The sequence below is a fragment of the Chelonoidis abingdonii genome, chromosome 4 (assembly GCF_003597395.2).
Source record: "Chelonoidis abingdonii isolate Lonesome George chromosome 4, CheloAbing_2.0, whole genome shotgun sequence".
NCBI classification, from domain to species: Eukaryota; Metazoa; Chordata; order Testudines; family Testudinidae; genus Chelonoidis; species Chelonoidis abingdonii.
In genome coordinates this window covers 111,382,870-111,399,922 of record NC_133772.1, presented here as the reverse complement: position 1 = coordinate 111,399,922, position 17,053 = coordinate 111,382,870, and the positions used below count along the sequence as shown (strand labels likewise).

The window sequence follows — 17,053 nt, the reverse complement described above, 5'->3', positions numbered from 1 at the left end:
CTTCTTCCATTTTTTACATACATAAATACACACACACTCATATGCCATCTATAGGAATATCGTTATACACAGAAAGGACTTGCTCTAGGTTCTAGTCACTTTGACAATGGTTAAAAATAAAATAGTCTACAAAATCAACAGATTAACATACAAATCACACTCATTAAAAAACAGCTTGTCAGCAACAGAACAGACTATTGCCACCTCTTTATTTGTTATGCTGAAGTATTAGTGAATTCCTTCAGTTATTCTTGGTTTTGGATGGCTTGTGAAAATTTGACTGCAAATATTTGCAACTCATGCTGTGTTGGTCAGTTACATTAGCCATTCAATCTAACAACCAAACCAATACCACAACACATATGCAACTAACTAACAGCACAATTTTCGAATTGTATATTTAACTATCATAGCAGTCATTTGTGCTCTGTTGTTTCTTTCACCATGTGACTCATGAAACTAACCTAGACCCAGTTAGGTGACTTATGTAACTAAACACAGTGCAGACTTTAAAACTGAATCTGCATTTAAAAGTTCACTTTTGCACATATTCAAGCATTTGAGCTAAAATATATCTTGAGAGAATTCATTCAGTAAAGCTTGAGTGCGCAAATCTCAGCAGAACATAGTCATAAAAGGGTCGCAAACACAGTTGAATCGAAAATCACTTTCAAATTCACAGAATGTTTTCCCCCACTGTTTGCTCAGCTCTAGCATTTATCTTGTGAAAGTAGAATGAATTATATTGTAAAAATAAAAATTGATTAAAAAAATGTTGTATGTACCTTTAAGCAGAAATAAGAAATGTTAAAATACAGGTGCCAGGAAAAGAAACATTAGGCATAAACAATGGCTAATGGCGAAACATTAACAGAAGATCGGTAATAGTTAGTAAGAAAATAAGATATGCATGGCTAGCCCAGGTAAACTTATCAGATTCTGCTTCCTTTGTTATCTTGCTAAGTGCTCCCCCCATTTTAGCTGTATAAATAAGCTAGTTTGTGTCTTGTATGGTGCTCACATTATCTGGGTGTATTAGCAGAGGGCTGTGCTAATAAAACAGAGGGGTCTGACAAACTGTGAGTCCTGAGTCTAACTTTGACAATATCCTTCAAACAGCTGTAGGTAGTTTCCCCCTTAGTCATCATTTAGCCAAACTACATATTTAATGCTTTTGATCTTTCCCTCATAGAACAATCCCTCCAGCTCTCTTATAAGTTTTGTTCTTTAACTACTCTCCAAGATTCCTCTATCTTTCTGCCACTGCAGTGCATAGACTGGCAGTCTTATCAGAATTGTACTGAGAGGGAGTATTCTACTCCACTGGCTCCATGAGGTGCTACTTCTGTGTGCAAAAACAAATCCCATTCAAAGACTAAAATTCACACTTACATTTTTTGGGTCTCATGCTACAGTGCCAACTCAGATCCTATTTGCTGCTCACAATTATTGCCTACCATTAGACCTTTACTGCTTTCCACCCATACATCTGTTATTAGAATATTTCCCCTACACGTATGTATATTCCAAAAGAAAGACAAAAAAGCCTCCATTAAACAGTTATGGTTGACACCAACATAGTTATCTGTATCATGTACAAATCCAAGCACTTAAAAGCAAGGAGATGCATAGTTAAGGAAATAAAGGGCTGCATCCTAAATTGCTGTAATTTGGCATAGCTACACTGATGTATACCAGCTGAAAATCAGCTTCCATAAGTATTACACAGCACACATCATAAACAGAACCATGTTATTCAAAGAAAGTACAAAGAAAGACATATTCCATCACAACAGCCATATGTCTGACACATGCAGTTCATTTACATGTATTATTTTGGCTATTTTGATTTCAGGATTTAAGTATTTTCTTTTAAAGGATGTGGTTAAATGGGAAACATTATCAATTCAATGTGTTTATCAGGTGACAGATTTTTTTTTGTAGAATATTTACAATTGCTCCTTTAATGAACTGTAATTTAATAAAGAGAGGAATAAGTGTCAACTTATGATAAAACTATGAAGGTAAGTGCACCTGCATTGGAGGCTGATCAATAGATGTCATTAATGGGTACACACATACAGTTGGTTTTTGACTGGTCCTAATGCATTACCAAGGGGAGTAACCTCTCCCTTCCACTCCCCCCGCACATACTGCCCCTGCATGGCAACAGGATGGCAGCTTGCATCACAGCTTGGATGCGGGGTGGAGGGTACAAGCAGAAGCTGAATGGCCAAAAATCCATTTCTTGTGAGCAAGTGGATGAGGAGGAAGTGGAGCTCTTTCCTCTTCCCCCTCCTCCCAACCCCCCCCCCCGGGTTGACCTTTCCATACATATATAGGTGTGCTGCAAGAGCTGCCCAGGCACAGGAGAAAAAGCAAGCAAGCTGCACTGTAAGATGGAGAAAAGTAACTTACCTCCCAATTCTCCCTCACTGGGAGAAGGAGAGGAGCACAGGAGTTGTGACTGAGTTACAATAATTCTCCAGAGCTCTTCCTGGGGCTACTCACCTATGCGCTGCCCCCATATCCAGGGCAATGCTTCAAGCTGCAATCTGGCCTATGTTTTTGTTTCTTTTTCCAGAAGGGCTCTGTGTAGGATTTATGTTTTGAGTTTACTGATGAAAGAATCACATTTTCAGGGTCAGAGTTAGGTTGCTCTGTTGTAGTTTAATATGCATTTATTTTTCCTTGGTGTGAATAATGTACGTATGTTGTTATTTATATAGATAGCGCAAAATGCATTATGTCCTTCTCTCTTTATTTCCTTGTTTTTAAGACCTTGGCTTTTATAAAGTATGTGATTTGCCACTTCACTGTTGCCAGTTATTCACCTCAGTTGGTTTCTTAAACAAGGTCTTATTTGGGGGATTTCCCTTTTTTAAAACATTTTTTCTTCTTTCGAACAAGTAACTAAAGACACAGTTTAGATAAGAGATGGAAGGGTCACTAGATTATTGGATTAAAGGGAATAAGTGGCATTTACCACACCAACACTAGCTGGAAACCAACATCATTCAGTGAGAGATTTAAGAAGTTCAATTTAGCTTATTAAAGAGAAGGCTAAGAGGTAATTTGATCACAGACTATATGGGGGAAAGGTTGCTGATATTAGAGGGCACTTTAACAGAAAAAGGCAAAAGACCCTATAACTGGCAGTTGAAATTGGACAAATTGAGACTAGAAGAACTAAGGTGCAAATTTTATAGGGAAGGTAATTAACCACTGGAACAATTTCTCTAGGGGCATGCTGGATTCTCCATCATTTGAGGCATATCTGCGCTTCAAGCTGGGGGTGTGATTCCTGGCCTAAGGAAACATCATCATGCTAGCTCTCATCAAGCTAGCATGCTAAAAATAGTATATAGCCATGGGAGCTTGAGTGGTGGGACATGCTAGCTGCCCTGAGACCCAGCATGCTAGCTTGATAGTAGCATGAGTATGCTGCCTCAAGCTGGGAATCATACCCCCAGCTCAAAGTGTAGGCATACCCATGGAATCTTTAAATCAAAATGAAATGTCATGTTAGAAGATATGCTCTAGCACAACCAGAAGTTATACAGGAATTACTGTGTGATGCCAGAGGCCAGTCTAGACTACCACAGTGGGCCTTCTGGGCCTTGAAAACAAACAAACTTTGAAATTGTTGTAGAAAGCAGTCATCTGAGAGAGTGCGATGTGTACAAGCTATACAGTATCTTTGCTTCGGTCAGTTAAAGGATTCACCTACGACAAGGCTGTTGGAGAACATATCCATCATTTCTTTATTTTTCCATCAGCTTCAATTATGAAGAACCATGTCTAGTTTTCATATAATGGCAATTTCTTGAATATTTCACTATCTCTGCACTGGAAAATTGCCTGTTTATGCCAATGAGAATATCTGTCTAATCTATCAGCATTTCTAAAGCACTTGGATATCACACTGCTAAATGCTGTACAGTACATGGATTAAAAAAACCCTGTGAGACTGATCAGTAAAATTCATCCATGTTTTGAGTTTTGTGATGCCATTGGGCTGGTAAAACTCTGGAAAATATTTTAAATATATTAAATATTTTAAAAGATCTGCTCTTTTTACTCAAGCTTTTCAGAACATGTACCAGTGGTCAATGAGACTTTACCACTAAAATTAAAAAAAAAAAAAAAAAAGATTTTGTTTCCCTTTTAGTTATAAGACTAAAGTCAGCTTTATCACAGGACCTTAATTGTAAATCAGCTAATTCCATAACCTTGCCTCTCTGTGCCACAACTTCTCCCATCTGTCCAGTCTCTCCTTTCTTCTTCTTCTTATTATTATAATAGTTAATATTTATATTATGATAGCACCCAAAGGCCCCAAACTGGGATTGGGGTCCCATAGTCCTGGGTGTCATGGGCTAGGAATGGGAGCACGGACCCAGGTTCTGGGCAGGCTTGTACAGCCCAAGGTGAAGTCTGGGCCACCATGTCTTCACTTGCGGGGAAGGGAGAGGTACTGAGACTTGGCAGGGGGAGGAGGAGGAAGAAGTTGGGCAGCGGCTCCAGGCTAGGAAGGAGACTCCAGGGAGCCTAGATAAAGGCCTGTTTCAGCTCCTCTGGGTTCTCTCTCTATTCCCCGACACAGTCCCAGGCCCTGCAGCCGCTGCTCCAGCCCCTCTAGGCCTCACTCCCACCTTTGCCCAAACCCACAAGCATGCATGTGTCTATGTGGGAGCAGGGTCCCCACCATATTTCCACTGGAAACATGCACAGGCTTCATTTACTCCCTGCTTCTCCTACAATCAATAGTTTCAAAGACCCCTTGTCAAGGTGTTCAGATGATTTAAGGGGGCAGGTTATCATTCATCCTGGCGCCACCTGCTCCTGCCTCAACTTCACTATTTGGGGGCAGGTTATCCAGGCATTGGGACAACACTACAGATACAAGCAAGACAGGAAGGAAGCTGACCTTGTGTTGTAAGCTTCCGGGACAGCTCCTCCACTGGTGAAATACTGCTGCATCCCAGAAATAAGGTCCTACTAACAAATTAGCAACTTGGCTTCTCTCTTCTCAGAAACGAGTCTTTTAACAGAGATGCAGCAGCTCGCAAATGAACAGGAAAGCAGCAGCACAAACTCCCACTTGGTTGCATTTTAAGAGATGCCTCTAAAACATCTTCTAGTTTAAAAAATTTGTGTTTGTACAATAACAAATCAGCAGCTATTCATATTTACCTAACATTTCAGCTGGGCTCAGAAAAAGAGAGACATACGTGGCTTGGTATGGAGTATAAACAGTAGTGTGGCCCCCTACCACTCCTAACCTGCCAGGACCATATCAGGTCTTTGAGGACTCCAAACAGGATCTCACACTATTAGAGATTCAGCTTTTTATTCCAGTCAGGATGAGGGCCCAGATGTGCCAAACACTGCACAGACCCACAAAAGTAGAGAATGTCCCTGCCCTATAGAACTTGCAATCTAAATTTGAAACAAGATACAAGGTAAGTGTAACAATCAAACAAGGGGGACCATAGGGTTAGGGGGGAGTCAATTCATTCTGAAAGTGTTATTTTTCTTTTCTAATGAAATTAACTGTTCCTGACTGCTGCCCAGCCTAGGCAGCAATGGAGAGCTCAGACTCTGGACCCAGTCAAAGCAAAGGAGGGATAGCTCAGTGGTTTGAGCATTGGCCTGCAAAACCCAGGGTTGTGAGCTCAATCCCTGAGGGGGCCACTTAGGGATCCAGGGCAAAAATCTGCCTGGGGCAGGGGATTGGACTAGATGATCTCCTGAGGTCCTTTCTAATCCTGATATTGTATATGCCAGCGTTAAAGAAGTAGTTCAGGAGGTGCCTTATTCCCACAGTCTGCTCTTAACCTACCTATAGAGCACACAGTACTAAGCACCAAGAGACTAAACTCTTCCTAATTACCATTGCATTTTGCATAGAGAGCATTGTGAAGGGGTCACTTTTTATAGGAGCCTCATCTAATTGTTGGAATTTTTAGTTTTTAGCATTAGACTTTGCGACAATAAAATTAAATGTATTTATTTTCCATCGTTATATCAGTGCTTTACAGGGCCCAGTTTTCAAAAGGCCTTCAAATCTAAACCTGTAAAATTCACAAGGGCATCTGTTTGCACAGACAAAAACAGCATTTGTGCTTACAATTACACATGTACGTGCAAGTGAACAACTATGCATCCACAGTGTGTTACTGGAGAAACTAGTGTGCTTTAAGCATGCACTTCTAATAGGCCCATTTTAAAGCCTGGCCTTAAATGCTTATAGCACTGTGAGAGTAGCTGGATTTGTGGCTTGTCTCAGTAGTCAAGGTCCAGAACAGGAGGCCTGAGCTTCATAACCCAAATAGAAAAGCCTGGGGAGACTGAGTAGCCCTCATCTGGCCCTTCTCTCACCTTGAGCAACTCCAGTCCAACCCAGCTCCTTTTTCAGAAGCCATGCTGCCATTGGCCAAGTCTACCCTAGAGCTATGCAGTAAGTAACCCTTGGGAAAGCAGCATTAACTCCCAAGCAGAAATGTGCAGCATCAACCAGGGAGGACAGCTGGTTTCTAGCCTCATCTACAAAACAACACAGAGGGAAGACCCAGTGAAGCTCCCCTGGTGTCCCAGGCAATCAGAGGGGGTACGCTATTCTGTTGACACTTACCACCTCCATCCCTCCAGGCACAGAAGAGAAGGGGGTCATTCATCCCTTACTGTCTGTAAAGCAATTTGAAGATGAAGAGCTCGGTCAGTGCCTGAGGTCGGGCTACTGACACACACTCTTAGCAAGGGATGACAGCAGCAAAGACAAGGGCTGGAGCAGAATTAGGTGCTTACAAGTATTTGGGAAAACTCCCCACACCCTGCTATGCAGAACTGCAAGTCTGTGAGAGCCCTCCTAGACGGACCTCTTGAAAGTTGCTACATTTTGGAAAGTTGTCTCACTGATACCTGATCCATGCAGCAGCCTCAGCAATGTCATTTTAGAGGAATGACACTTGCAGGGTGTGGTAACAATGTGGAAAACACAATCCTGACTGCCCCGCCCCAGAGGTGGGAAGGGAGATGAGAGGGACCTTCACATACACAAAGATGCTCTCGCTACCCCGGCCGCCCCTCAAAGCCAACAGAAGCACCACCAGTCTTCTTCCCCTGACCAAGAGGGAATAGAACAGGCATCCCTTCCCCATCCTACTCCAGCCCCCAAAGGATTATAGAAGTGGTACCTTCTTACCACACAGCTGAATCCTTGGCTGTGAAGGTAAATTTTTTCAGCTGCCCCAAGACACTCCTGTTTTACAGAAGATGTAGGTATGGATAAGCAGCAAAAGAGCAGGAGATCATCTTCTGAGTCTACACAGGCTAATAGCAATAAGGCAGCTGGCTACACTGGGGAAGAGGAAACCACATGACTCTGAGTTACTATCTTCACCACAGACACAGGCAGTCACTAAATGCTAACCATGTGCGGGGAGAGGTTGCTTCCTGTGAACATTGATTCTGTGAATGTTCATGGCCTTCAAATTCTCTCCTACTGAGGCTCCCCTTCTTATGAGTGGAACCTCTTGTGCTCATCTGCCCTCCCTGAATCCCATTTCCCCTCCATGTGGCAAGGAGCCCTGGGCTGGGCTACAGCTAAAAGGAACATCTTTAAGCTTCACCATAGAGACAGTAGTCATTCAAAATCAAGCCACCCTCCCTCACCTGCATGCAGGAAGCATGCTTCCAGAGAACGTAATGCTTGAAGCTACAGGGAATAAAGATCCTTCCAGAGATAGGTGTTCACTTGGCTGACATTGTGTAGTTCACAGCTAATTCAATATTACTCCATGATATGTGATTCAGCAAAGCAATACACCTTGGCCACAAGATGAAAACCCATCAAGTGACTGAATCCTCCATTTCAAACCTTCTGTGGGCCTGTACAATGTGGAAGCGGGACATTTTTCATTGACTGAAGCCCATGGCTGCCATGTAACCTGCACGTGGGTACAGATAGCAGAGAATGCTGTAACATACCACCTTCATGCTTCTAAGCCATTCCTATAAATGGTTAACATGTAAGGAGAGGGGCCCTAGGATACATGTGCCCTCCAAATACCTTTGCAATGGCCAATGAAGATTCAGCCCACGCAGTTGAGGAGGGGAAGACACAGAGAGAGAACAAGTACGGTATACTCAGCTTAAACTCATAGTCTGTGCATAACCATCACCCCATTCTCACTCTGGGGCCCTGTACTGTTTACACCGTTGCAGCACATCTATACTAAGAGTTTTCATGGATGCAGGTACACTGCTTTAACTATACCAGTATAAAAAAAATCCAGTGCAAAGATAAGGCTTTGCCCTAGGATTAATGTATTGCAACTCTGTAACAGCACATCACATGTGCACGCAATAAAGCTATTAGCGTACGAAGTGATGGCCAATGTACTACTCTCCCAGAGACGTTAATAAGGGAAAAGGCAGCACTGTAGCATAGGAAAGCAGGGTTGGCACATGAAAGAGTTCAAGGACACAGAGAACATGGAAAGCACTTTGCTTAGCAGAAAGAGCAGAGGTGCTAAAGGAATTAGAACTAAAATAACTAGGTGATTCTACATAATCATGTCTTCCTGGCACTGTTCCCCTGATCCGCCTTCTCTTGTTCCTTCACTTTGTTTATTGTACCCTCTGGTTGTGTCTCCTCTTAAAATCAGAATGTAAGACCCTCAACCCCATCTTTTATTATGGCTTTGTGCAGTCCCCAGGGCAATAGGACCCCGATCCTGATATAAATGAATAAATAAATAAAAAACACGATGACATCAATCGTTGTGGCTTGTACCAATGGCCTCAGTCACAAGGTGGGAATCTTTACAAATACAAAGGAATGAGCAGGGCCAGAACACAACACGGGATTGAGCAGTGTTTCTCATTCATTTCTTAACATGTTATAACCATGGTGCAGTACTACGTGCTCTAGGAAACGCACTACTGCCAGCTCCAAACATGCAAATATCATAAGCCGCTGCCTGCCCCCCAAAAAAGTCACAATATTGTCATGAGATTTTTAAAAATAGATATTGGGCTGTTTTGTTTTGTTGCCTTCTGATTTTTGAGACTTTAAGATTCATGTTTTCTCTGCAACAAGTGCTAGCAACTTTTTTTTAAAAAGCAAAAACAGATTTTCCCATAATCACTTGTCTCCAGGAGCTGAGGCTTTAAATAAAATGTCCAATATTGCAATAACATCAAAGAACTGACAACACTGTACAGTGCAATACAGAGACATAATATATAGGGCAATTACATTTATTTTTAAAAAATGTATAGTGAGCAGCTGGTATGAAAAATTACAAAAGCACTTTACTTTGGATTAAAGCACTCTCTGGTTTTTGAAGAGGATTCTGCAACAGTCAAGGTCTCTGCAAATAGCACATATAACCGTCCAATCTAGCTATAGGCACTTGTGTGAGACCGGAGTGAGTTTCTTTATAACCCCAGGAGACCATTTGAAAATAAAGAGGTTACAAGTTGACAGTGCATGTGCAGGGAATAGAGGAGAAAGGGGTGCAATGATCAGTGCACAGGCCTTTCAACTCTGAAGACAAGAATTCAGCTCTTGTGTTAGGTTGCAAATGAAAGTCAGCTGGGTGGAGAAGCACCTGGGGTGGTTGCAAGTCAAAACTGGGGCACATTGGCAGTGCTGTGTGCGAGCTAGGACTGAGATGCTTCAGCAAAGCTGTGGGAGAGATGCCTTCACAGCCAATTCATTTGCTATGCCCTGCTCTCCACCCCTCACTTCATAAGCACTCACATTTCACCTGTGAAGCTTCTTCATAAAAACAGAGACAAGCAGCAAAGCCTGTGGCTGCCCAGGATGGCATATATCTAGGGGGAGCCAGTAGAGGAACAGCACTTTCTCTTCATTAACCTCAGCAAACAGAAGGATGGTTTTGGTACAAAATCCCCTAAAGTGATAAGAACAGCACTGTCACTTCAGTGCCAACTATTTCCTGAAGGATCAATAAGCCAACGCAATCAATTCTCTCAGACAGTCCTTATTCCCTAGAAGATGCCTTAGCCCTTATTTGCTATCATTTAACCTCTTCAGAGAAACCACAGCTTTAGAGCCCCTCCTGTGCCTGACTGAGGCTCTGACATCAGAAGGGATGAATACACTCCCAAAGTTCCTGCTGACATTTCATAAAAGGTAACATCGGGAGCAACAGCTGGGGTAGGGGAGCATCACAGCAAGCCACAGCACCAGGGCCAAAACTGGAAAGAAATTGGGAAAGAAAGAGCCAAAATTGACATTTATTGCCAGGCAGCAAGGGAGGAAGTGGGAAGGAAAAAAAAGTCAGGCAGAGAGGAAAAAGGAAGTGTTCTGGACAGCACAAAATGGGATACGTTATGATAGGCAAAACATACTGGAGAACTCAGAGTATAACAACAATGCTGAGCATTTCTATGGGGATTTACACCTCCAAAGTCCTTGTTCATCCTTACAGACTTCCTGGGAGATAGGAGAGTATTAATCCCATTTTATGGATGGGCAAACTAAAGCACAGAAGTGAAAGGACTTGACCCAGGCTGAACAGGGAGACAGTATCAGAGGTGTGATTAGAACTCAGGAGGTCCTGGTTAAGGGAACTGGACTATGGGAGCACACTCCAACAAGGGAGAAACTGGAAGGAAACTTGGGTACGAATCTGCTCTCCAAGAAGGGGAGCAAAAGTGCCACATAAAAGCTACAAAGGAATGCAACTAGCGTATAAAGGAATTCAAGAGTCATGTGGATTCATATCTGGAGAAGGAGAGGACTGAGGGTTTTGTTGACAAAGCAGAAAATGATGATTACGATCAAACAAATAGGGGAGGCTGGCTTGCTGAGCCAGGTAAATCTGTCCAGGCCATAATGCTGGTGAACATCACTCTCCTCTCCTGGCTTTGTGAGCATCACATAACTCCTCAGTGAAACACCTGGGCTGTAACTCTCAGCTGCCGGTCAAGTGGTGGAGAGAAGGGAAATGGCAGTGGTTCCCCTAATGAATGAAAATAAAGAGCCAATTAAACTTCCCTCTGATACATGTGAGATTCAGACCCTGGTTAGGCACCTTCTGTTCTGTATCCAAAGGAGGAAGTTTAAGCAAACAGGAGTGGTATCCCATTGAAAGGGGAAATTCCCAGTGGGACACTAAGTGCTTTCATCTAGATCTTGAGATTTCAGACTGTTAAATTGTGACATCTTCCTGATTGTTATTGCTCCCTCTTAATTCTGTACAGTTGGATTCATGGCAATACTGTACTTGGCTTTACAGAGGGAGAGATAAAAACCAGTCCCAATAATTTTTCTTAAAATAGTCTGTAACATATATGGCATACATACCTTGAGACTGTGTGTTCTGTAAAGGTTTAAGTGGAACTGCATATGTATTTTGTGAAACACTTCAGGGTGAAAGGCAACACATATTCCTAAATTCTTCACAAAATGTACACATGCACAGCTCCACTGAAATGTTGCCACCTCTCGGGTAGAGGGCAGAAAGCCATCCACAGAGTGCTGTACACAGCAGTGGAGGGAGAAAGGGAAGGAAAATTTTGGCTAAAGGACACCAAGGTAAACCCCTGCATTTACAGAAACTGCCAGGCAGGGATTAAAATGGATTGAAACAGGAGGGGAAGTTCTTCCTGCACCAGACAAGAAGCAAGGGTGCTGTGATGGGGAGAACAAAAGAAAATTTAAGACTTTACTGCAGTTTAGCCACAGAAATCAGCCTTAGAGCTGTGAAAGGAATACTTTGTAGCAGATCTGCCCTGGGTGCCAATACTATGGCGGGGACAGAAGAAGGCAAAGAGAATGATTATTATATATATTCAGAATACACACACACACGTATCAATGCAGCGTTTAGATGAATCTCAATATTTATTGTTACTTATGGTAAATACTGACATGGGCTTCACCTTAGTAAATACTTACCTCTTGGATTAATAAAGCTTGAGGTTCATCTTAACAAAAACCATTTGGACAAATTGTTGATCTCAGATCTCATGCACAACTCCACTGAGAGTTATACCAGGGCTGAACACAGCTTGATATCTATTTGCTTGTCATACGATGAATGTTTAGATAATAAAGTTTTTCATCTACCTATCTTAGATTATGGATCAGCATCATTATCCCTATTTTACAGCGAGGGAAACTGAGGCACGGGGAAGGGACATGATTTGGTAGTCAGAGCCAGGAAGCACACCTGCTACTAAAAGACCCCTGCAGACGGGAGCAGAGAGAGACTTTCACAGCACCAGCTCATTTCTTATACTTCAGTCTTTTCAGGTTTGGTTTTTATACCCAACCTAGGCCAGTGCCCTTCTGTCCTATTTTCCAACATACCAACACTTAGCAAAACAGGGTTGGGTCCTACCCCAATGAAGTCAATCAAAACACCTATTGTCTTCAGTGAGACAAGGCTCTATCTAAGCATTTAAACCCACCACCAAAGCATTGATTTGTCCCTGAGGCAGCGATTCTGATTTCTTAACTATACTATTTGACCCAAGATTCCTGCTAACCTGAAGAGTCAAATATGGCCCACTAACAAATCTGCCTGGAGAGGTAGCACAATTTAAGAGTTGACCAATCCACGTTTTTAAAAAACAAAGGGTTGGTGAAGAGACAAATGGGACCAAAACTAATCCATTAAAACATTCAATCGAGTCTTCTAGAAACTGATAAAAGGACAGCTTTGCCCCTTCTCATAAACACATGGCCCCCACCTAACTATACATTAGAGGAGAATTTATCTGGAGTTTTATTAGGTCTCTGCATGCACTCCATACATCTTGCCTACCTACAGGAGAGCTGTTCTGAAGCATCACTTGACTTTGTTTTAAATAGCTCGCTACAGTTTCCATTTTAGCTTTGTGAGATGATTATTTTTTTCTTACAGAATTGAAGTTGTACAGCAGCTGAAAATGTTGATGGCTTAACTGATTTCATTTTTTTTCCATAGCAGCCCTAAGGGGTTTTAACTCTTTCTGTGGCACTGAAATCCTGCTTTGGAGTTCAATGTTTAACTCGCGCTGGGAGACTCATAAATATTCGGAGTCACTCTCTCCCTCTCTGTTTGATTAGGAAATGAGCCTTTAACTCAATGTAATCCCCAAGCCATTAACAAAAAAGCCCTCAACAGCTCCACTATTAGAATTTCACTCCTAACCCACAGAGGATTGAATTAGATTAACATAACTACCCGCAATCTGAGTTTATTTTCTGTGCCAGATAGAAATGTGTTTTCAGGAAAGAAAAAGAGAGTGAGCCAGAGAGCAAGCATGAGCATAATGAAATGTAAAAATAGAGGGATCAGAAATAGCTGGACAGATGCACAGGTGAAGAGAGAAAAGGAGAGAGAGAGAGAGAGAGAGAAACAAACAAAGATAGCTACATAATAACTATTAACTGGCTGCTGACTTTTGGGCATAGGATTATTAGGAAGGACCCTAACAGCACAGAATTGTTTTAGTAAGGACAGAGTTTCCCCCTAGGTGTTTATTCCCAATTTGCAGAGATTTACAGGTATATACACCTGGTATGCTGCATTTCAGACACCTGTATAGCCCGTTTGGCACAGGTTTTATTCAAAATTTCCAGGAAGTAGTATACACAACAACAACAAAAAATAGAATGTACGTGTCAATTACTTTGCAGTCAAATGAACAGAAAAGGGTGTAATGAACAAGATTTTTCATTCCTCAAAAATCACAAACAGGCCCTGACAAATTACGTTTAAGGGAATCAGTTTGGAGGAGATGAGGTTAATGGGTGCTTAGTCCACATAACCTTAATTGTTAGTGAAGCAGAAACTAAATAATAACAGGCTGCATTCTTCCACACAATGCATCAAAGTTTTTTCCAATCACTTATCTAACCATGCATACAGATAAGAGAGAAAGATGTCCCATAATCTATTGATCTACAAGCTATACAGCAGCAGGCACTTGATCATTTTTCCAAATGCAAGAATAAAACAAAGAATATGCAGATTATACAAGAAAAGATCCACTGTAGCGAAAAAGGGAGTAAAGTCCACCAGTTTCATGGATACAGTCAAGAAATATTCCAAAAATCCTTAAGACTAAAAAGATAGAGGGTTTATTGGGAATACTTCCTCAGGAATGTTGGGATCTCTGCAGAAATGTTTAATCATGGATATTTGCAGTCATGTCTGAATGTAGGCATGTTGGATTTTTGCTGTGTACATGGTGGAGAAAGAGGTTGCTTTTTTAATTTTAAATTTTTAAGAGGATCTAAAACTAGTTGTAGAGTACCTTCTTTGTTTAACTAAAACAATCAACAATTTTGAGTTCTTCAGTACATTTTAGGATAACCTGCTCTCTCATTTGAATAATTCAACTATAACAGGAAATAAACAGAGAAACAATAAATGTAATATTGTGCCAAACAAATGTTAAAAAAATAAATTAAAGAGCAACAGAAAGTGAAAAAATCTTACCAGTCAAAACTGAGCTTTCTATACTGAGCATTGTCATGCTGAGAATTCTATTTGATTTGCTATTTTGGAGGAAGCTTTGAGTTACAATTATCATTTTAAACATTACTAACCTATGGAAAATCAACATGTTTATCAATGTTGTCCTTCTAGCTGTGCCTCTACAATTCCAGTTTGTTAACTTCAGTCATTACATGGATGATTAAAAAACATTGCATATAACAATTTGGAATAAGTTCCAAAAGAAAACAAAAAATACACTTGCAAGTCAAAGACTTCGGGAATGGTAAAATTTGCACTGAATAAAAAGCCACATTATACTATATGATGTATATTTATAAGACGAGATCTGGCCTGTTCGTCACCTTCCTTCAGTCAATCCAGCCACAACAATCTTCATTTATTGATTAGTACTTGATATTTGAATCAAAAGGCAGCTTTCCCTTTGTTCTGTTCATATTTTCATTAGATCTTTGTTCAGTCCAAATTATTTCAAACCAAAAACAATTTGTGTTCTCTTTGTTGCTTTCAAAATGTTAAAATATTTGCCGTAAAAAAAAGTTGCCAGAGTGTACTTTGGGAAAATGTGCCACACATGGAAAAACAAAAATAAAAATTGTAAACTTGATTTTTTTCCTGTGAGACATTATAAATGCAAGAAATTTCAAAGAATCCACATATATTTATAATAAAGATTGTTCTATCCCTTAAAAAAATTATTAAAAGTAAACAGTCAAAAAAACCAAGTCTTTGAGCGCAAAATAAGAAACAAGACAAACAACTTCAATTATTTCAGTTTTTGACCAAAGAAATGTTTACATAATGAATAAAAACTAGTTTGATTCATCATTAAACCTTTGTAATTAGAGCATCTCCTACTTCTTCCTTTAACAAAAACCACACCAAAATACACACCATTGTACGAGTTTTATTTTGCATTTTAGATACCTTAGAGCAAACACCTCACACAAGTGAGTTCCTCCTTTGATTCTCACTATGCTGACTTCTCAAAGTCCTGCACCCCTCTATTGTCACTGCAGAGGCTTTAGAAATTAAGTTGTTCGGGGACCTTTAAAATTAGACAAACATCAGCTGCTCGATGCCAAACACCTTTGGTAAAACAAAATTTCATTTTCATGTGTGTGCTAGAGAAGGTGTGAGCCAAAGCTAGGGGTTTTGGGGGGTGGTTGGGAAAATGGTTGTTTGGTTCTTTTAATAACTGGTTGCTGAAGTTTCCAGATACGCACTTTTTATACCAGCAGTGGGGAAATATCACCTGTCCTTGGTAAGCCCTTAAAGCAGAGTTTCATTATACAGTGGCCTTTTCAGAACACCAGCAAAGCTGACTATTTCCATTCCCAAAACAATCCCATTCTGCTCAAACTTTCATTTGTTTGCTTTAAGAAAAAAAAACAATACCCAAATAGTGAAAATGACTGATTTACATGAAGTTCTGAAATCATCTTGCCTACTTGTGGGTCACTCTGACCTTCCTTTGACAGTGTGAAAACAGGAAAAAAAAATATTTAACCACATTGAGATGCTGCCATAATTTTAAGCCCAGATAAAAGGATTAGTTCAGGGAGACATTTGGATCCAAAACACAATAAAAGGTAGAAGTTAAGTACTTACATGCTGCAGGTTGAGAGATGAAGCTCAGAGCTGGAGCAGAATTTCCTTTGCCCTCAGGTGTTTCTAATTGCTGATTAAATATCTTTTGGTTCTGCCTGCACCAGCCGACAGTCCTCTCTGCCTCTCTTTGTGACTAGGACACAGTACTCTGAATCCCAACCTATAAATAGATCCCAGCTCTGTGATTGATATAACAGGCAGCTGACAAAAAAAAAAAAACCCCACCACACACACACACCATAGGTCTTAAGGAAAGCAGCAAAAGCTGGGCTTTCACCTCTACACTGCACCCAGGCAGGAGTCCCCCACAGTCACCACTTCCCCCCAGCAGCATTACAGCAACTTTGGGCACGTAAGCAAGTGAACAAAATTCACTGCACCAAAAGAAGAAAAGGAAAAGTACAGATGCTGCTTTGGATTTGACTCCTTTACACCCTGAAGTTTAAAAAAAAAAAAGTGTGAGCTGAGTACAGTTTTGAATTGTATTTTATTCCAAACTCTTTCCATGAAACTTTGCATTCCTGCTACAGAATAAACTGGGACTGACACCTGGGTTAATAACGGCAAGGTTAGCCAGCTTCCTGAGGGACTCTGCAAAGAGTTCAGGGATTGAGAATGAAGTTACTGTTCTCCATGAACCATTTGATCAGGACGCTCCCTGACGGCTAGCACCAGGATAGTGACAAAATTCCCACTTTTAAAGGAACCCCCAGACCAAGGAATTCCTGGTTGGCTAATGTTAGCTCAGAGTAACAAGTTACTAAACTTTGGGGGATTTCTATAGGGGTTTGCTCAAGTCCTTGAATAATTGGAAAAACCTCCCACTGATAATGTTTGTACCTATGGAATTGTCTTCCAAGGAATGGGGTGAGCCCTGTTCTTTGGGACATGTATGCGTGACTGGATAAAGCCCTTGAGGATGAACTGTAGCAAGCAATCCTGCCTGGCCCCCA

The 17,053-nt window shown here is 41.1% G+C and overlaps 1 protein-coding gene across 1 annotated transcript in view; it reads right to left on the bottom strand.

The window, feature by feature from the left end:
* The window catches only part of ESRRB (estrogen related receptor beta), a 175,715-nt gene extending 159,461 nt beyond the window's left edge, over positions 1 to 16,254 (bottom strand). The window contains exon 1 of the mRNA XM_032802045.2: positions 16,101 to 16,254. Within this exon, the coding sequence (XP_032657936.1) occupies positions 16,101 to 16,102 (2 nt within the window). The 5' untranslated portion in view covers positions 16,103 to 16,254. The remainder of the gene's footprint in view (positions 1 to 16,100) is intronic.
* Between the last annotated feature and the right edge of the window lie 799 nt (positions 16,255 to 17,053).